The sequence below is a fragment of the Hydra vulgaris genome, chromosome 13, assembly GCF_038396675.1.
Source record: "Hydra vulgaris chromosome 13, alternate assembly HydraT2T_AEP".
NCBI classification, from domain to species: Eukaryota; Metazoa; Cnidaria; class Hydrozoa; order Anthoathecata; family Hydridae; genus Hydra; species Hydra vulgaris.
In genome coordinates, this window is record NC_088932.1 from 54849059 (window position 1) to 54872226 (window position 23168).

Below are 23168 nucleotides of genomic sequence, written 5' to 3' on the forward strand. Positions count from 1 at the left end.
TATAGGAGCTTGCTTGTTGGCAGTGGTGATTCCAATAGAGATCCGAGCTTTATCGTCTTGACTTATAAAGCACCCATCCTTGGGGCCCAAAAAAGAGCAAACTTTTTTCACATTCTTTATAGTTGCTGTACAAAATGGACCATCCACGTGACTTGAATGGAGGTCAGTTTGAGCCCGCATCAACTTAACTGGAACCGTGTGGACGTGTCTCTTTCCTTCAAGCGAATCGCTCCGTTTTGGCAGCAAACGAGTATATAAAGTACTTCTGCTAAGATTGTAACCTCTCTTTTCGAGCTCGGCACCAAGCTCATCCAAAGATTTGAGGCTCTTTAAAAGTAATTAAAGAATAATCAGTGAATAAGTTCAAAGGCTGAAAAGTTATATTGAGACCTAATATAGTACATTAGAATTATTTATTATCTAAAGTTGTACTCTCACCCTATACACTTCAGATTGTCTTTTCTCGTGGGCAGCAGATCCATGTTCAGCAAGTTGAATGATGACACGCAATATCTCAGATTGTTCTACCTCAATTGTAGGGCGACCGATTCCGTCACGTACTTTAAGAGCTTTAACAACAATGATCTTTTACAAAATTAAAAAATAACTAAAAATAAACAAAAAATTTTCAATAATATTCACAAATAAAAACGTGTCACCCACACACACACACTCAAACATTTAGTCACGAAAAGTACAGAGTTTTCATAATAAATGACAATATTAAAATAAGAAAGTAAATCATGTCAAGCAAACACATATAATCCTTCAAAAATAATAAATTTTAAAAAATATTCTTTTTTCTTTCTTCAAAAACGGAGCAATTTTTATATTTTATTTTAATTCTTTTTAATTACTTTCCATTCTCGAATGTTTATTTTCTTTTAACTTTGTTTTTTTGTCTTTCCTTTTTCTTATCTCAATTTTTTCTTTTGTTAATTTGTTTTAATTGTTTTTTAATTTTTTTTAGCTTTTGCTTCTTTATTTCTTTCTTTTTCTTTTCTCCATTCTCTTTATTTTTATTTTATTTTATTATCTTTTTATTATCTTCCTTTATTTTAAATTTATTTATAAAATTCGTTACAAAAAAGCATCCGCCATTCCGGAAGTCTCTGCACTGACTTTGAATGAATTTCTGAATCTTTGAAATTCTGTCTTATTAACACAAATACTGTAAAAAGTAAAGAAGTGTTTTTTCCAGTCAAATTCCTTTTGGACAATCATTTGTAATATTCGCTTTAGACAATCATTATTAATTGCTACGCAAGCAATTCCCTTTGGACAAATATTTGTAAAACTCTATATAAAATCATATATGATATTAACACTAAGTCCTTGGGGACGAATTACGCAAAAAGAATTAATTGTAATATATTCAATATATTTTTTATACAAAAATAAAATTTAAATAAATATCAACACTAATTTCTTTCCTATATTACGATAGATAAAAGTATAACATTCCCTTACGTTAACTCCATCAAAACACATGTTTATATAAAAAAAATTATACAAAGTGACGTCCTTTTCTGATAACCCCCCTCCCTCTTGTCCTTTTTTGTCCTTTTAATCTCTACACCCTCCCCCCCTCCCTATTTGCATGACGTCCTTTGTGGATGGCCCCTTAATAGAATCATCGTATGTGAATGGAGCAAATAGTAACGTTATATATTCATTTTTCCCAGATGTAAAACCTGGATTTAAAATTGTTAAAGAACCGAATTACGTAACTTATGTACCAGTAATACTAAAAAAAATATCAAAAATGGAAAATAGATTGGTTGATCAATATGGAAATCTTTTGGATTTACAAAGAGAAGTAGTAACTATTAGATTTCATATAAGAGAAAAAAAATAATTTTCGTAATTTAAAAAAAAATTATTTTACTTACATATAAAATGAGTAAATATACTAATATTAAAGTAAATATTTCAGAGGGACAATTGAAAAAAATTAAAAAAGCAATTGATGAAGATGATTATGGAGCTAGTATTAAATTAGCTCATTCAGATCTTAATGGCAATTATGTATTAGCTGTTACAAAAAGGCAATTAAATAAAATTACGAAAGCATGTGAAAATGGTACAGGTGTGATGATTAATTTAAGTAAAGCGCAACTCATTCACAATTCTAAAATAGAGGGTGGATTTCTAGTAGTACTATTACCTTTCCTTGGTACAGCTGGAAGATTTTTATTATCAAGCGTTGCTCCAGCTCTTACAGCAGGTTTATTAACAGGAGTAGGTTCAGCAGCTGGATCAGCTATGGTTGATAAAATTGGTGGAAGGGGTGTTGTGTACATGAAAAAGAATGAAAAAGGAGTTAAAATGACTGCTGCAGGAAATGGTTTATATTTGAGACCATGGAGTAAAGGTAGTTCTATAGGTGATGGATTGTACTTACGTAGTGGAAAAGGATATACATCAACAGGATCAGGTTTATTATTAGGACCAAATTCACCATTTGCTAATATTCCATTTTTTAATATACTTTTATGGTTTCTTAAAATTTTTTTTAATCTTTATAAAAATTATTTTTTTGAAAATTATTTAAAATTTTTTTCTTTATATAATAAAAAGAAATGTTATATATTTTAGGAAGTATATCACGTGAACTTACAAAACCAGTATTAATAAATAATAATAAATATGAAATATTTGCACTACAAGACATTACAATAAAATCTTAATCAAGTAAATATATTATTATAAATCATAGTTTAGTTAATAGAGTTGTTAGGTCAGTTTCATTAAAAAAAGAACTTAAATTAAAAAAGTTAATCTTAAAACATTATGGAATATCTCCGTTTAATCATATTGATTTATTAGTTGATAATAATTCTGATTCTGATATATTGATTAAAAAAAGGGATAGTTTATGTTTTGTGAATATATTTAGTCTTTATAAAAAGAAATTTATGATTTAATTTTTTTTTATTTTTTTATTTATATCAATATCAAAAAAATTAAAATTTTTTTTCAATTTCATAAAAAGAAATGCCAGTACATAAGTTTATAAGAAAAATGCCAAATGAACTTCCAAAATCAATTCTTCATTCTAAAGTACACAAAGATTTGAAGCATCCTTCAGTATTAATAAATGATAATAAATATGAAATATTTGCGCAAAAAGACATTACAATAAAATCTCTATCACGTCAATATATTCTTTTAAAGTTTGGTGTAGTAGTTAGTTAATGAAGGTGTTGCGTTAGTTTCATTAAAAGAAGAACTTAAATTAAAAATGTTAAGTTTACAAAACTCTGTAATATCAGAGACTGTTGATGATATTATAATAAATGTTGTTAATAACTCTGATTCTGATATATTGATTAATAAAGGGGATAGTTTATGTTTTGTGAATTTATTGTAAATATTTTTTAAAAATTATTTAAAAAAAAATAGTTATCTAATCTTTATAAAAAGAAATATCATTAAAATACATTGATATACAAGGAAATAGATCAAATAAAATTCTAAAACCAGTATTAATAGATAATAATAAATATGAAATATTTGCACAAAAAAACATTAAAATAAAATCTCTATCATGCCAATATATTCCTATAAAGTTTTGTGTAGTTAGTAAATGTGATGCGTTAGTTTCATTAAAAGAAGAACTTAGGTTAAAAAAGTTAGACTTAGATGTAATACGAGAGATTACTATTGATATAAATAAAAAAATAAAAAAAATAAAATATAACTTAGAATTTTTTAATGAATCTGATTCTGATATATTGATTAAAAAAGAAGATAGTTTAGGTTTTGTGAATTTATTGTAAATATATTAAAAAACAATTTAAAAAAAAATTATTTTTTACTTATTAAAATGGAGTTTATTTGCAAAAAACTATGTAATAATATTTATTCAGATATACAAAATAATAAAAATAATAATAAAATATATCCAAATCTTCCAAGTGCATTTGATGAAGAAAATAGATTATTAGTGCACATCTATATCGTCTAAACTCAATTAGTGAGATTCAAAAGGAAATAGAGAGTGAGATAGAAAAGAGAAATATGTTAAGTAAAAAGTATCATAGAGCTGTAAAAATAATTTCAGTCATTGATAACTCATTACTAGCAAGCACTATGGCACTTGAAACTATTGGAATTGGCTTTTTAGCAAAAATAGTTGCAGCACCAGTAGCTATCGCATGTGAAGGTGCAGCATTAGGAGCAGGTGTTTTATCATTAATAGGAGGACAAGTTAATAAAAAATTAATTTAAAAGCACAAAAACATGAAAAGATTAAAGTACTTGCTGATTCAAAACTAAATACAATAAGTGACTATATTTTCAAAGTTTTGGTAGATGGTGACAATGAATTTAAACTAATACTTAGTGAACTTGAAAAATTTAAAGCTATGCTTGAGCAAATTAGAACAAATTCAAAAGAATTAATGAATGAACAAACTAAAGAATCATTAATTAAACAAGGAAGAGATGAAGCAATTAATATACTCCAAAGCAATTTTAGCAAAAATGTAAACGTCAAAACGTAAAATTTAAACGTCAAAACGTAAAGCGTTGTGTTTTTTATATTTATTTATAAAAAAAGCGAAATGTCATTTCTAAAAATTGAAGATCCTGAAACAAGGGATAAAATTGTTAAAGATTACTTAGATACTAAAAAAAGAGTAAAGCAGAATGATTTAAATGAAAGGATGGATGAAACTAATTTACAGTCAGGCTTAGAAAAATTGTACAATCCATTAATTGATAGTCAAGATGGTATAAAAGAAAACATGTATAAAGGTATGAGTCTAGGAAAAATTGCAACAGATTATCTAAGAATGTATACTAATAGTAAAAAATCTACAGATACTACATTTGGGATAGGTGATGAAGATGGTATATTTTATATTGGAAAAAAACCAATACATATTAATGATAATGATATAATTATTGATGATGAAAAATATAACGGTACTCCTGGCCTTTGGGAATTGATAGTAAAGTTTAATCCTAATAAAGGAATATATAATGAAGATGATCTTAAAAAATATCAAGATATATTAATACAAACAGATGCAATTACTTCTGAAAACCCATACAAACCAAAGTCGTCTTGTGGTGGAAAATACAGAGAAATAATAGCACCTATTTGGAAGGGTATAAAAGAAAATAGGAAGCGCGAATCAAGAGGAAAAGGAATTGGATGTAGAGTACAACCTATAATCCTTCATAGTGACCCTGATGCATTAGTTGAAAAGCTTTATTTATGTATAGCTGCATGGAAAGCAGGTAACACTGGAGCAAGAAATGAAGGTGTTGCAATTTGTGATGAATTATTAAGACAAGGTATAATAGATAGTTCACAGTATAAAGCACTTCAAAATCTTTCATAATTATATCTCAGTGAATATAAAAAAAATATATAGGACATAAAAATGCTAATCGTTAATAATAAGAGATATATAAAGAAACATGTTGTTGGAGGAAGTGGTATATTCGAAACCATAAGAGATTTATTTAAACGAATAAAAGCGTCAAATGTAACAAGAGTGTCATCAGCTATGTTGAATAAGATGGCTGCTACTGATTTAGGAAAAACTGCAATAACTGCTGCTAAATCAGCAGGAAAAGAACTTTCAAACTCAGCGATAGAAGCTGCTAAAAATGCTACAGTTTAAAAACGAAAACAATTAATTGATAAAGCGTCATCAAAAATAGCTTCACAACCTAATAATAGTGAAAAAAGTAAAGACATACTTTCAAATTTGATAGCATCTGCTTCTTATGGATCTAATGATCTAAAAAATGATGCAGATGAAGTAACAACAAATAGAAATAAATTGATGATGGGGTCAGCAATAAGATCAGTAAAAAAAGCTCCATGCAAAGGTCGACCATGCAAAGTATCAAATAAAAATGCTGTAAGAATAGAAGATCCAGTTAAAATGGGACGCGGACTTAGACTTGCGTAAATTTAGCTTTCGTAAATTTAGCTTTCGTAAACTTTTTTATATCGTTTTTAAGAATTGTCAATCAAAAAAAGTTTTTTTTATATTGTATATAAAAAAATAAAATGACAACTTCTGAAGTATTTAATTTTACAGAACCGATAGAGATAGATTATGGAATTGAAAGATATGAAGAACATATATATGAACCTTCTAATGACACAAATCTAAATAGTCCTGGAGAAATAAGAATCGACATTAATGAACAAGATTTGTTAACACTTCCATCTAAAGCGTATCTCTTATTTGAAGGGTAACTTGTTAAAGCTGATGGAACAGCTTATGCTAATGCAGATGCAGTGTCGCTTACAAACAATGGTCTTATGCATTTATTTGGTTGAATAACATACCAATTATCAAACCAAGATATAGAAGCTGTTTATTTTCCAGGTCAAGCAACTACAATGTTAGGAATGCTTAATTATGCAAATGACTTTCAATTAGCGCAAGGATTAGATCAATTGTGGTATAAAGATACTACATCAACAGCAGTACTTGCTGATAGCAAGGTTTGCAACAAGACAATCATACCTAATTCAGAAACCAACTACAAAAGGAACATTTTCATTTTGCGTACCTTTAAGACACATTTTTAGATTCCGTGATGATTACGACAAAGTTATTTGTGGTCTTAAACATACAATAACTCTTGTAAGACAAAGTGATGATAATGCAATTTTTAAGCTTGCTGGTGCAGCTGCAGGAACAGTTATTCTTAATAGAATACAACTTCTTATGCCAAATTTGATACCATCAAGTAAAGAAAAAAAAAAGACTTGTTGATGAAATTAAAAATAAAGTGGCCATTCCAGTAAGTTTTATAAAGCGTCAGTGTAATCTGACAAATGTTCAACAAGCTACTACATTTAATTGGGAATTGACCTCACATACATCTTCTGAAAATCCTAGATACGTTGTTGTCGGATTTCAAACAAATAAAGCTAACGGTGACCAAACTGTCAATGCTTCAATATTTGATCATTGTGACTTGAAAAATATGTTCATTATGCTTAATAATAATATCAGATATCCTGCTGAAGATTATGAAAAATTTTATGGAATGAATGAATTGATCGGAAACAGCAATATAAGTCCTTCTGACTATAGAAATTTATACCCAATCTTTGTTTTTGATATTAGTAAACAACCAGAAACATTAAAATCATCAACTATACAAGTACAAATTAGAGCAACATTTAATACAGCTGTACCAGCAAATACTCAAGCATATGCTCTTGTATTACCTGATAATATAATGGAACTTAAGCAGATGGTAATAAATTTAATATTTAAATTTTTAAAAATTAAATTTTTTTTGAAATTTAATTTAAAATTTTTTTCTTTATATAATAAAAAATGTATTATACAAAGAAAAGTTTAAAAAGTTTATTAGAAGAAAATAACATTTCAAAAACATCTGACAATATCGCTACATTGATAATGGTTGCAATGGAAAATGGGTTATTAGATAAAGAATCTATTATGGCTGAAGTGAAAGAAGTAACTGAGAAAAGATCAGTCGGATCAGTGACGGATCCAGGGGGGGGGGGTATGACGGGTATGCATCATCCTCCCACCAGAAAATACATACCCTGAAATAATCAAAATATTGAAACTATTGAAATAATCTGCACTCTTGATCTTAAATCATTCCATAAGAAATGCCAAATGTTTCATTCTTTTTTTTTTCACTTTGATTTAACCATACAAAAAAGATACCATTGCGGCGCACAATTTTACTTTCTGGTACTTTATTTTTTTTCGCACTCAAAAACTTTAGAAAACATTTAAATTTTAAGGTAAGTTTAAACAATGTTTTATATATATATGTATATATATACATATAATAATTATATATATATATACATAATTATACATATATACATAAATATATATATATATATATATATATATATATATATATATATATATATATATATATATATATATATATATATATATATATATATATATATATAATTATGTATATATATATATATATATATATATATATATATATATATATATATACATTTATATATATATATATATATATATATATATATATATATATATATATATATATATATATATATATATATATATATATATATATATATATATATATATATATATATATATATATATATATATAATTATGTATATATATATATATATATATATATATATATATATATATATATATATATATATATATATATATATATATATATATATAATTATTAACAGAATTTTTTAAACTTTAAGAAAGCTAATGATCTTAGTGGTAAAGGGTTTGGTGAACTAATTATTCAAACTCTGAAAGGACATAGTCTTGACCTTACTTACTTAGTAGGTCAAGGTTATGATGGCGCATCAGCTATGTCTGGCTGTTATAATGGTATCAACATCGCCCCCCCCCCCCCCACCAAAATGGTATCAACTTACCCCTCCCCATCCCTTTTGGTATCAACATCCCCCCCCCCCCCCACCAAAAAATCCTGGATCCGTCACTGAGTTGGATGACCTAGAATACATCCAGTAAAAGATGTTGATGAGAAAAGATCAGTTGGTAGACCTAGAATACATCTAGTAAAAGAAGAGAAAAGAGAAATAGATCCAAAACATGAAAGATTAAAAACAATTAAGAAAAACCAGTCACTATTAAATTAACAAACATGGAGACAGGAGAAGAAACAATATATAAATCCTTATATAGTGCAATGCGTGGAACTGGTCATGGATATAGATATCTTGAAATGCGTGATGGTAAAATTGATAATGGTTATAAGATTGAAATATCAAATTCTGAAAAATTAAAAAAATAAAAATCATGCTATATAAAAAATGGATATTGAGTAGTTCCAGATATATCATCAACAATTTTAGCTCCGTCACCTTTTGTATATAGAACATTGACAATTACAAAAGATCAAGAGATTGCGAAATATAGAAATGCTACTTATTATTGTAGAATACGAGGATGGGGGGATGCATTTAAATTTCATATAAAAAAATTTAAATTTTTTTCATACGACAAGAAAAAAATATTTTGAAAAATAATATAAAGAAAATGAAAATTAAAAAAAATTATATAAATAATATAAAAATATAAAAATGGAAAATAAAACTATATAAAAATGGAAAATAAAACGGTGAAAAGAATTTAAAAAAATCGCTAAAGAGCGAGGAATTAAAAATAATTATAATATGGGAAAAAACGATCTCATAAGAGAGTTATCGCACACACAGATAAGAACAGAGTATCTACTTGATGAGCCTGTTCCAGATATATCATCAAAAATTTTAGCTCCGTCACCTTTTCAGCCTATTACACAAATTAGAAAATAAATAAATAAAAAGATTAATTTTCTTGCAGATTGGATTTTATCATATGTTCCTGATAAAATTAAAAGAACAGCTAATGAAAAGATTGGCGAATTAAAATCTACAGTTTCAAATTTGTATCAAAAATATGGAATTAGAAATCCGATAGAATTTAAATTATCACAATCAGCTGTTAAGAATGTAACAAAACAATTTACAGTTAAAGGTATAGAAGGTTACGATGCTTTATCCTTCATAAATGCTGCCAAAATTGCGCTATAAAAGTACTAAAAGAAAATAAAAAATTTAAAGTTTATATAGTTACCTATTGTGAAATGGAGCGTACTGATGTTAAAATAGGAGAAACTATAATCACATCAGCTCCATTTAAAACGAATAATCAAGTTGTTCATAATACAACAGATTTAGATAAGTTTTATGAAATATCAAAGCAGAAAATTTTAGTAAATTTATCATCTTTTCAACGAGCAGGATCAAGTTGGAGATTTGTTTCTGTTGAAAAGATGGATATAAATATTATTGAGTATAATCCTATTAAAGCTAAATCATATTTTCCACTTGAAAAGAATTTAGCAACTAAAAAAGCAATAATTAATATAAAGAACGAAGATAATCAATGTTTTAAGTGGTGTATTGCAAGAGCATTAAATCCAACAGATAATCATCATGAAAGAGTAGATAAAGAGCTTAAAAATCAAGCTGAAAAAATAAACTGGGATATAATAGATTTTCCAGTATCATTAAATCAAATCACACAATTTGAGAAGAACAATACAGATATCATTGTCAATGCATATGGTTATGAAAATTCAGAAGTTCATATTTTGCATGTATCAAAGAATAATGATCGCAAACATTTAATAGATTTACTATTAATCTCAAATGGAGAAATGAATCATTACTGTTTAATAAAAAATTTAAGCAGATTACTTTTATCGCAAACATCAAATAAACATTGCAAAAAACACTATTGTAGAAACTGTTTGTTAGATTTTAATTCTGAAGAACCTAATCATAAATCGTATTGTGAAACACATGATTCAGTACATATCGAACTTCCACCACCAAATTCCACAATGCAATTTAATAATCACAATAAATCAATGAGAGTTCCTTTTGTAGTACATGCTGACTTTGAAGGTTTTATCAAACAAATTGACACTTGAACCCAATCCAAATGAATCTTATACTAAACAATATTAAAAACATATTCCAAGTTCATTCTGTTATTATATTAAATGTTTTGATGAAAGTTTTTATCAAAGCAGTCCAGTCACATTTACCGCAAGTAGTGAAACAGATGATGTTGCACAAATTTTTGTTAATAGTCTACAAGAAGATATTAAGAAAATTTGTGATGTGATTAAGTTTCCTAAAAAGATGATATTTACTACTGAAAACAAACATGATTTTAATGCAGCAACAGAATGTCACATTTGTGGAGAAGAACTTGGAAAAAATAAAGTACGTGATCACTGTCACATTACTGGAAAATATAGAGGTGCTGCTCATCAAAATTGTAATTTAAATTATAAAATTCCAAAATTCTTTCCAGTACTATTTCACAATTTACCTGGTTATGATTCTCACTGATTTATAAAGAAATTATCAGGAGGGAAATTGTGTTGCATACCAAACAATGAAGAAAAGTATACTAGCTTTTCTAGAGAAATTAAAGTCGATGAGTATATTAAAGAAGGTAAGAAATTTGAAGTTAAACGTGAGCTTCGTTTCTTAGACAGTCATAGATTTATGCCTTCTATTTTAGATGCTTTATCAGAGAATTTAGCAAGAGACCAGTGCAAAAATATCGGAAAATTATATTCAGGCAAAAAATTAGATTTGTTACTCAGAAAAGGTGTATACCTATATGATTGGGTAGACTCTGTTGATAAATTTAATAAAACCCAATTACCACCTAAAGAATCATTCTTTTCAAAATTAAACAATGAAGATATAAGTGATGATGATTACTCACATGCACAAACTGTATGGAATGAGTTTCATTGCAAAACATTTAGAGACTATCACGACTTGTACAATGTTTCAGATGTGCTTTTACTAACTAACGTCTTTGAAAATTTTAGAGATGTTTGTATGAATTGTTATAAATTAGATCCTGCTTGGTATTATACATCACCAGGATTAGCTTGGGATGCAGCATTGAAGAAAACAAAAGTAAAATTAGAACTGTTGAGCGATTATGATATGATCCCAATGATAAAGAAAGGAATAAGAGGTGGAATCAGTATGATATCGAATAGATTAGGAGCTTCTAATAAAAAGTACATGGATAAGGCATATGACAAAAGCAAAGTATCAACATTCATCCAATATCTAGACGCTGATAATCTATATGGATGGGCAATGAGTAAACCACTTCGAACACATGGTTTTAAATGAATGGACAAAAATGAAATAGAAAACTGGAAATGAATTCCATAATTTAGATTACCCTGAACATCTACATGATGAACATAATGATTACCCACTTGCACCTGAAAGATTAAATATCGATTCAGTTGAAAAATTAGTCCCCAACTTGAATAATAAGAAAAAGTATATAGTACATTAAGAAAATCTAAAACTGTATGAACGATTAGGATTAAAGATTACTAAAATTCATAGAGGAATAAAATTTGAAGAAAGAGCATGACTCAATGAATACATCGAACAAAATACAAATCTTAGAACTAAAGCAACGAATGATTTTGAAATAGACTTTTTTAAACTCATGAACAACTCAGTATTTGGAAAAACAATGGAGAATATTGAGAACAGAGTTGATATTAGATTAGTAACAGACAAAAATGAAGCTATTAAACTAGCATCAAAACCTAACTTTGAAAGTAGAACAATATTTGATTAAAACTTAATCGCAATACATATGAAAAGAACAAAATTAAAATATGCTAAACCAATTTACTTAGGAATGTGTATATTGGATTTGAGCAAAACTCTAATGTATGAATTTCATTATGATTACATAAAGAAAAAATATGCTGATCGTTCAAAACTATTATTCACAGATACAGATTCTTTAGCATACGAAATTAAAACAGAAGACTTTTATGACGATATTTCTAAAGATATTGAAAGCAAATTTGATACAAGTGAGTTTAACCCAAAGCACCCAGCAATTAATAATGTAAGATTTAAAGTTGGTCTTAATAAGAAAGTAATAGGAATGTTTAAAGATGAGACTGGAGGAGCACAAATTGAAGAATTTGTAGGACTCAGATCAAAGTTGTATTCTTACAAAGTACACAGAAAAGATAACAAAAAATGTAAAGGAGCAAAGAAAAATGTTGTTAAAAAGTATATAACACATGAAGATTTTAAAGATTGTTTATTAAATAAAAAAGATCATATTAGGAAAATGAATGTAATAAGATCATACTCACATGAAATTTACACAAAAGAGATCAATAAAATAGGATTAAGTGCAGAAGACGATAAAAGAGTTATTTTAGAAGATGGAATACACACATTAGCATATGAACATTACAAACTAAAAGAAAGAAATTCGAAGAATTTTTAAGACAATAAGACAATAGGGCAATAAGACAATAAGACCATTGGACAATAAGACAATAGGACAATTAGGAAAAGAGGTAGGGGTATTGGAGCCCAAGGAGTAGGGGGTAGGGGAGCCCAAAAATTATTTTTTGAGAAAAAATGATTTATAAATAAAAATGGAAAATAACATTTATAAACTTGTCAATGTTGAAGGAATAATTTTACCCAATGAACCACTAACAAATTTTCAATTGATCAAATCAGCAAAAAATTTAAAAATAAAACATTTTATAGGTGTATTTGTAAGAGATCAATTACCAAAAAATGCACAAAGAAAAGAATGTGGAATATTAAATACAGGAGATTCAAGTACGCAAGGATTTCACTGGATTTGCTGGTACAAAGACGGAGATAAAAAACTAAGTTTTGACTCTTAAGGACTACCACCGCCTGTTGAAATTGTTGATTATTTAAAAAGTCCTGTTTATTATAACAGTGAAAGAGTTCAATTTAGAAATACCTCATTCTGTGGACAATTGTGTTTATATGTTTTAAAAAAACTAGATGAAGGATGTGATTTTCAGAATATTATTTATAATCTATGGTAATTTTTTTCTTTTTTATATATAAAATGCCTGTCGATATATTCGGTCGTGATAGAACTTCATCTGTAGCTACAGATGGTTTAACAACAACTCAAGATAATAGCTTGTTCATTAGGAGAGATGGACAAAATAATGCAACTACTAATATTAATATGAATTCTAATAAATTAATAAATGTAGCAGAACCAACTAACTTACAAGATGCTGCGACAAAAAAATATGTTGATAATAAATCACTTAGTCTTAATGAATTAGGAATAATACCATATACAAGTTTAACGTGCCTTGGATTAAAAAAACAGACTATTCCACCAAATGCAGGTACTGATGCAACAACAGTTTTTACACAATCTTATGGTCCTGGTATTCTCAGAAAACTATGGTTAGCATTCCAAGGATCAGATCATAATGATAATGTTCCAGGTAAGGTATTTATTAGAATATATGTAGATCATACACTTTGCATAGGAAATTATTCTCTTTCTACAGATAGTGTTGGAGATAATAATATTCCTGAAGCTAGTGATTTATTATTTGCACCAGTTGGTGGACCATTTTATGCAAACTCTTTACAAGGTTGTAATGCATATACAGCTAATGCACTAGGAGGATACTTTACACTTGATATGCCATTTAGTACTAGTCTAGTAATTCAATTATACAATAAAACTAGTCAAAACGTTACATATTTGATTCAACCCCATATTACAATGACTACATCAATACCTCAATCCTTGTCATCTATTAAATTATACTCAGAAACATTTAGATTTGAGGATACAACTTATGGTAAAGAATATATATTAATGGATGCTGCATCCCAAGCTAATCAAGGTGTTTATCTTAAGTATATTAGAATGCATGTAATTGGAAAATCTTGAAATTGGCGGGAATCTAGAGTACGCATGTATGAAGCATACAATTCTCTAGTAAATACTAACTCCGTTATAAGCCCTTGGACAACATATAACGAAAATAATTGTACATTATTTCCTGGATTTGATCAGAGTAGTGTATGCATATACTCCTCATCTGGTTTAGAAGACTTTTATCTTTCTTCGTGGAACGGTAATAATATTAATTCATTTAATAATGAATCATCTGGGCTATTGTATCAATCAAGTAGAGCAATTTAACCTACAACTACTATCTCATTTTACATAAATTTTACTGATTCCATGCCTAGTGCTGCTGCTGGAAGAAGATTAGTAGTAACATTAAACTCTGGTGATGCACAAGTTGGGCAATCTGGAAGTTTTACTGTAATAGGAAATGCTTTCTTTTACAATTAAGCTAGATTGCATTTATGCTTAGATTTCACTTAAGAAATTGATGTAACCATAATATGATATGAAAATATGGATAAGTATATAGTTGAAAAAAAATGTCCCAGAACGCCCTTTTTATACTACTCTGGTTATAATGGAGCAGCTATTGTTTTTTCTCTAGCTGTTTTAGTTTTTGATATTTGGGATGGTTGTTGTTGTAAATTAAACAATAAATTAACAATAAAATATTATTAATAAAAAAAAATGTGAAGTTTGATTATATGCAAATATTTAAAAACGTTTCGATTATATGTAGTTTTTTAAAAACGTTTGAAAACACTAAGGTAATGGGGCTTGGTGATCAGACAAGTTGTGTCTGATCACCAAGCCCCATTACCTTAGATTTTTTATTATTGTTACTTCTTTTTCGTAATTTTTAACAAACACTTAAATAATGAAAGAAAAAAAAAAGATTCATGGACTCTCAATAATATCACAAGTAGGAATTAAAACTTTTCGCCAGCCTCTGGGCCTGATGGAGGACGGTTCTCAGTCGCTGGACCTGAAAGGGGGATGATCCGTAGCCTTTGAATCTGAGGGGGAAACGGTCCCTTTAGTAAAAGTTTTAGTGGTAAAACTTTTTTTTTACCTGTAAAAATGTCAGGCGTAATAATTTTTTTTTATCAGTTCTCATTGCTGGTGTTAAAAGTTTTTAATAAGAGGGGAGGTTTCAAACGCAGGGGTTAACACGATTTTTCATACCTGTAAAAAATTGATACACATTGAGGCCCTTATCCTTATCTCCTATCTGCGCTGGGGGAAGGGGTCCCCCAGCTACAACGGTGTTCATACAAGCGATAATGCAAAATTGATAATTGATGCCAAATTTAGGTTAAATTGCTTAACCCTAAAACAACAATAGTTTATGCTTGAAAATAAATAGTTTAAAAAAGATTTTTTCATGTGCCATTTAGCCGATGCACAAATTATTCCAAGTGTCGCTTTTTTTGTTGTTGTGGACTTTAAATCAAAAATTTATAATGGCTTTGCCTATAAAAAGTAACAGATTTTATATTAAATACTGAATATATAATAGCCAATTCCACTCCTTCTGACTTAGGTAGTCATATAAAAGGTCTTTGTGAACTAGAACGTTAAAAGGTAACATAGTTTTGTCAATTTATTTAATATACAAAAATTATTGTGTTAGACAATGAATTTTATAATCTGTTACATTTGCTGGAGCTGTAGGAATTTAACATTTGGAAAATGGTAATGACAGAAATTATTTATTGCCACTTGTTATAAGACTTTTTACCACTTTATCTAAATATTTACTTAAGATTTAAAGTAAATGTTTTGTAACTTTTAATGTTCATAACATGCTCATAACATGTTCATTTCATTTTAACAATGAAAGTGAAAAAGTAAGTAATAAAATGTGATTATTTTTTAGCTCGAAATATTTCAAAACATGATAAAACACAAGTGAAACCAAATAGTTTTTTATTTATTAAGCGAAAAAATATACGCTTAAAAAAAAGCAACAACAATTTATGGCAAAAAAAAAGAAATCTAAAATCTAAAAATGAGGCGCCTCACAGGAAAAGGAATCAAGTCTTAGAAATGGAATTATTAGCACCACTGAATAATAATAAAAAAAATGAACTTGATATCTTTATTTTTGACCAAGTTTTTGTCCAGGGCAATAACAGGTATGGCCTTTTTGAAAAAATTAAAGTTGAAAGTTCGCATAATTAAAAATGTTATAAATTCAGTTTGATGAAGAAGTTATTTGATGAAGAAGTTAGTTGATGAAGAAGTTAGTTGATGAAGAAGTTTGTTGGTTTTTTATGTTTTTAAATACATAATAAAGTTTAGATTACTGGTACAAAGTTTCATTTAAAAAAAATATTACTGTAAAACTCTTTCAAATAAAAAAATAGAAACAAAACTCAAATAATAAAAAAGGTTGTAACTCATAATTAAATACCAAGTTTTGTATCTCCCTTTCCTTTTGAGGAAACTGAAACTGTTTTTAGCATTTTATTTATAGGTCCAACTTGTTTGTAGTAAGAAAATATGGACGGTTTTCTTTTAACTGGAGGCAAACCCATCAAAAAAACTAAATTGTCAGCCGTTTCTTGAACTATTTTGCAAACATTTGTTGCTCTCACCTAGCAAATAAAAAAAAAAAAAATTAAGTAAATTAATAAGTTAAAAGTTTTTATTATTCAAAACCTAACTATTATGTCAGATCCGTATTTTAATTCTCTTAATGATCATAGGTTAAAAAATTAAAAACCTGAACAAACTTTATTTTGTCAACTTGTGGCTTTGGGCGAATAAAATCTTTCCGCCTTCTGGAACAAAAACTCGGATGCTATTGTACAGGTACCATAGTCTTTCTGCTAAGAGAGGTTTATGATGTGATATTAGTGGCATGGTTAATTCTGAGATAAGTTGGTGTTGCCATATATGGAATCCAAAATCGGTACTGTAGGAATCATTTTTGCAAACAATCGCTCCAGGTTTATCAAATTAAAATGTGAAAGAGTGCCATTGGTTGAGCTTAGGAATTGTTTTAAAATTGGATAAAAGCTGTTCTTGCAAATCAGATGTTGGCAAAAAAATTGTATCATTCTCGTCAACAACGATGACTAATTTATTTTATTTTGAAATTGGAGTACTAGCTACTATGCTGCAAACTCTTTGATTAAAGTTGCTTCACTTCTCCAAAACTTGGATTTCAGAATCCCGAATTTTGCATCTAGAGAGAACTTCGTGTGACTAACAGGCAGGAACATAATATTCGTTATTTGGTCTCTTTAAAAAAATAACTGCATTACAATATTTTTTTTATTTTTCCCATACGAAGTTGTCGGCATGGAAAAATATCTTTGATGGAATTTTCATGTTTAACAAGGTAGTGATGAATCATACTCAAAATACAGTTTACTGTGCACAGTCAAAAGAAATGTATGATATTTCATTTTGTTTTGGCAGTTTGATGCCACCATGATAAACGGAACGCCTTTTATCAACTGACTTTTAATGTTTCATCTCATTTATTTTGATCAACATCTCATTTATTTTCTCTTATTTGATTTCTACTACTAAATTAACTATTTCAGACATTTTTATCGTGTTATTCTGACACAGGCTGCTCAAGTCCTAGTGCGGACGTTGGGTAACAATAAATAGCAAACCCATTTTTCAAATCTATAAGAAAGCTATAATTTGCAGCGAATGCATTCCATATAATTTACATGCGGATTCATACTTTTATGTATACTTTTTTTGTCTCCCATGACGGAAGAAGCATCATCCGATGATGGGCTTTGCAGAGCTTTGTTGACTTCTGATGGGTCTAAACCATTTGTTTCATAAATATTCAAAAGCTTTGCTATATAAGCATTTTTAAAAGTTCTGGATTGACAATTCATAATAACTAAAACCAATCACAGTAATAAACAAGTCATTAAAAATTAATTTTCAGTTGAACTTTACATGAACTTTTTTTTATAAAAAATAACTAGGGCCGTTTCCACACCTACCGTGAGTCAGTACTTATTGTTAGCTTGAAATACTAACAGAAATATCGCAACAGATAGTTGTATAAGTTCCCTACTGGCAAGCAACATTTGTGTAATATTTATATCAATATTGGCTTAATGTTTTGAACAAAATAACACCAAAATGTCTATATTTATATATGTATATATATATATATATATATATATATATATATATATATATATATATATATATATATATATATATATATATATATATATATATACATATATATATGTATTTATATATGTATATATATATATATATATATATATATATATATATATATATATGTATATATATATATATATATATATATATACATATATATATATACATATATATATGTGTATATATATATAAATATATATATATATATATATATGTATATATATATATATGTATATATATATATATATATATATATATATATATATATATATATATATATATATATATATATATATATGTATCTATATATATATATATATATATATATATATATGTATATATATGAATATATATATATATATATATATATATATATATATATATATATATATATATATATATATATATATATATATATATGTATATATATATATATGTATATATGTATATATATATATATATATATATATTTATATATATACATATATATATATATATATATATATATATATATATATATATATATATATATATATATATATATACATATATATATATATATATATTTATATACATATATATATATATATATATATATATATATATATATATACATATATATATAAATATAAATATATATGTATATATATAAATATATGTTTATATATTTATATATATATACATATACATATATATATATATATATATATATATATATATATATATATATTCATATATATAGGAAAAGATAGAAACAATTAATATATTTGTCAACTTTTTTCTTTTTAAATTCACTATTCTACAAGATGTAAACTAATTGCTTACTGATAGCAGTTTTAGTCATTACCTTATATTATTGTATTACATTGATTTCTTACATGTTAAAACATTGTTTTATATTGATTGCTTACATGTTAAAACATTGTTTTAATGTTGTTGTTTTTAAGAGTTTCAATTTATTTTCATTTATTTTAATTTTTTTTAAAAGAGCAAATTTTTTGAAGCTTGAAACAATTACCATTAAGAAAAAATTATATAAATTATCGAAGTCCATTGAAATGTTAGTTTTGCTTGCATACTTAAAAAGTACAATTCATACTTACAAAAGTCCTGTATGTTTATTAGAAAAAGATATAAAAAGTTTTTTTAGTTTTCTCAAAAATAAGTTTTGAGCAAATCCGTCCTTTAAAAAGATACTGATTCAAATATCTTCGTAACTAGAAACTAAGACTTGGTATCTTTACCTGTGAGGCGCTAAATTGCAGTAATAATGAGAATTTAAGTTAATCAATATTTAAAACTCTAATGTTTTTAAACTAACATAAACAAAAGAACACTAACGCTTATTGAAAAATTTCGAATGACGAACATTATAAACTCTAACCCTAAGATTAAAGGTTGTGAAAAATATGTAATTGTGCTAAATATTCACCTGTTTTTTTATTCTCTCGACTCTTCAACTCTGAAACTTGAACCTTGACAAACACGGCCTCTGCACGAGAAAATAGATTAGATGATTTACATAAAACATGTAATGTATATTATAATTATTTTCTTCTTTAATTGAAAAAAACATTTGAATTTAACTGAATGTAAAAATAAATTTTGCAATAGCAAAAAGCAAAAAATTTTAAGCCGAATTTCTTTTTCAAATTTGGCACCAAAGCCTTTCAGTAAACTCCATAATCAAAATTTTAACAAATTACACTGATAAACAAATAAAATTTTTGTGTGGAAATCTTGTTAACTAGGTGGTTTTTTAAGACAAATTACATATGCTGATTTCAAATATGCAAACCATTTTTTTACCACCACGTCAAGTTTTAAAGATATTTGGGTTCAAATCTTTAGTATTTGGGGTAAAGTCCTTAATATTGTTGAAAAAAAAGTTATTCAAAAGTTATGTCAACCTGGGTCACAAAAGAAGCGTATTTTCATAGAGATTTTAGAAAAGATAAATTTTTCCTTAAAATTTATTGACAAAAAAAGTATGTAATAAAATGCTTAAGAATTTAAAAAAATTTTTAACAAAATGTTTCTCACCAATAATACAATATTAGGGACTTTAACCCAAATACTTAAGATTTAAACCCAAATATCTTTACAACTTGACGTAATGGTAAAAAATGGTTTGCATATTTGAAATTAACATATTTATTTGTCTTAAAAAACTACCTAGTTAACAAGATTTCCACAAATTTTTTTAATTTGTTTATCAGTGTTAACGTGGGATCTTAATCTATGTTAAAGTAGTTATTGATATGTATAATATTAAAGTTGTTATTGATAAAAATTGTATAAAATAAAAAAAGGTTTGAAATTTTCATGTTATTAATAATCTTTCCTTTTAGATATCCAGTCAATTAGTGTTTTAAAAAAATTAGGTTCTTTGGTGTTTGTCTTATTAATGATGGCGGTAAAGACAAAATGAGCAGCAAGAAACAAAGAAAGTAAACCAAAAAAGAAAATAATAAACCAAAAAAATAAAAAATGATAAAAAATGATTTTCGATTTCATAGGCATTTGAAGCGTTTTTTTAAAGCGTGTTCGACACGATAAAATGGCAAACATGCATACCAAAACGATGCGTATTCAAATAAGCTTTTAATGCGCATTTGCAATTTATAGCGCCGCCCAGTGCCTCAAAGAGGTCAGAAAACGCCCAAAACTATATTTCCAAAACAATTTTCATTTTAAATTTTATTTATACCAATTTTTTATTTTTTCCGTGCCAGAACCTTAGATAAACTAAAAATGGTAGGAAGATAAGCATAATAATAGCTTGGCGGACATTAATGACAACGGGCCAAGTTTAGACAACTGAATTTTTCAGGAAGTTATTTAAATTGCCTCTGACAATCATAAAAATATATAGGGAGAGTAGGCAATATGAGATATCTTTTACATTTCTAAAAAAATGGCTTAAATTAAATAAATATAGAGGTTTTTGTTATGAAAAAATAAAATAAAATTTTAAAACATCCTAATTTTATTTTGGATTGTTGCTAATTATAGATAGATTGACCTTTACAAATCTCAAAAATATGGATTTTTTGGTCCGCAGTTTTTTTTAATTTAAATTAATTATTTTAGGTGCTTTGGTGATTATTTTAGAAGTCCTTACGATCTTATTACAGAGCATCGCGGAAGAGCATTTGAAAAGAAGTTCACGCCTCCTTCCTTACGACGTTGTTAAGCTTTACTAGAGACGGATCGTTGAACCGGGGATCTCTAGTTTCTGAGGCATGCGCGCTAACCGCAGCGCTGTAGTTGCTGAAAAAAAATAATTTGAAAATGTATAAAAAGGTTTGCGAAATTCGCGACATTTTTTTGTTTTATACCTGGACTCATATTAGGGGCTTTTAAGCACGTTAAGAAAGAAAACCAATTCATTTTTATTTAAATCACAGTAAACTACAGGCACTGTAGCACCGACTGGGACTTGTAGTGTTGGTGTTATTATTTTTTGTTTTAATTAATATTTTTTATCGCAATCATTTCAAACTTTTGGTTTTTTTTTTTACTAACAAATCTAACTTAAATTTTAACTGTTAAGTATTCTAGACAGTAAAAAATGTTTTATTTTATTAACTAAAATGATAAACAGAGTCATTCTAATAAACACGTTATAAAAAACATATTTTTCGAATTTTGAAAAGAAGCTAATGACTATAAAAGGAAAAAAAATAAAAGATCTTTTTGTTAATACTAAATATTAGGACCCACCAAGTAAGCCTAACCGTCCTATCACTAAACCCCGTGAAAAAGCATTTAATGAAGAAGTTTACGCTGCTTGCTTTACCGGCGTTGCTTATATGGCATCGAGCCTCGGACGTTTTGATTCTAGAGTAGTGGTTAAAGCTTTTGCCTAAGGAGGTACAGAGAACGATGTCGGTGAGAAAGTTGGCGCAAAATTCTTTCATAAATTCTCTTTTGCCAGGCTCTGTGATTAGAAAATTAGGTTTTTTAAAAGCACCTTAATAAAAAACAAGAAAAGTAAATTCAACTACATAAAACATAATAGTCATTACATACGTAATAATATACCAACTAATCGGAACATTTTACATAATCAATTAAGATTTAAAAATAATAATGGGTAACTATAAAATTAAAAGTTCTATTCATACGCCTAAAGATATAGCTAACTTAGTACTAAAAATTACAAGAATTTTTTTATTTTTTAGAATTGATTTATTGTTAAATTATAAAGAATGTAAAGCGAGCTATTCAATGATATAAGCAGTCTAAGTAAAGTTTTAGTTATTGATTTTGCTCTATCATAATAAACACAACACTTCGAGTTCGGAAAAGACTAAACTTTTTGTGTAACTAGCATGATTCGTTAGAGACATATTCACAAATAATTTCTTTACATGTCAATAAAATCAAAGTTGTCGTCAGGATTGCTAAAAAAAAAATGAAAAAAATAAAATTCCAGAGAAAAACATATAAACCCGAGCAAACAATATTGGCAAAATATTATTTACAGTATGTAAATTAAAAACAATATAGCCCCAATATTGTTTGCTACTCGTGAATATATATACAAAAAAAAAGTATAAAAATGTCATCACAAGTTATAATACATTAATAAAAAGAGTTGATTCCTAAATACGATGCTGTGGATTAAAGAGGCCAACAGGTTTTAATTAGTTAATTAGTGGACCATTAGTGGCAGCGCCAAAAGTGGCTAGCCAACAACTACCCAC

General features: G+C 27.2%; 2 protein-coding genes across 5 annotated transcripts in view; one reads left to right on the forward strand and one right to left on the reverse strand.

Moving 5' to 3' along the window:
• Positions 1 to 4568: 4568 nt before the first annotated feature.
• On the forward strand, positions 4569 to 5354 carry LOC136090016 (uncharacterized). Its single transcript, XM_065816120.1, has one exon. It carries the CDS (start codon positions 4569 to 4571, stop codon positions 5352 to 5354), a length of 786 nt encoding a protein of 261 aa, XP_065672192.1.
• A 17101-nt stretch (positions 5355 to 22455) lies between these two features.
• The window catches only part of LOC101239840 (probable ATP-dependent DNA helicase HFM1), a 109250-nt gene continuing 108537 nt past the window's right edge, over positions 22456 to 23168 (reverse strand). For 3 of the 4 annotated variants that reach the window (XM_065816921.1, XM_065816922.1, XM_065816923.1), the window contains one exon: positions 22456 to 22865. In XM_065816921.1, the coding sequence (XP_065672993.1) occupies positions 22829 to 22865 (37 nt within the window). In that variant the 3' untranslated portion in view covers positions 22456 to 22828. The remainder of the gene's footprint in view (positions 22866 to 23168) is intronic. The other variant, XR_010643374.1, reaches the window with a different exon arrangement.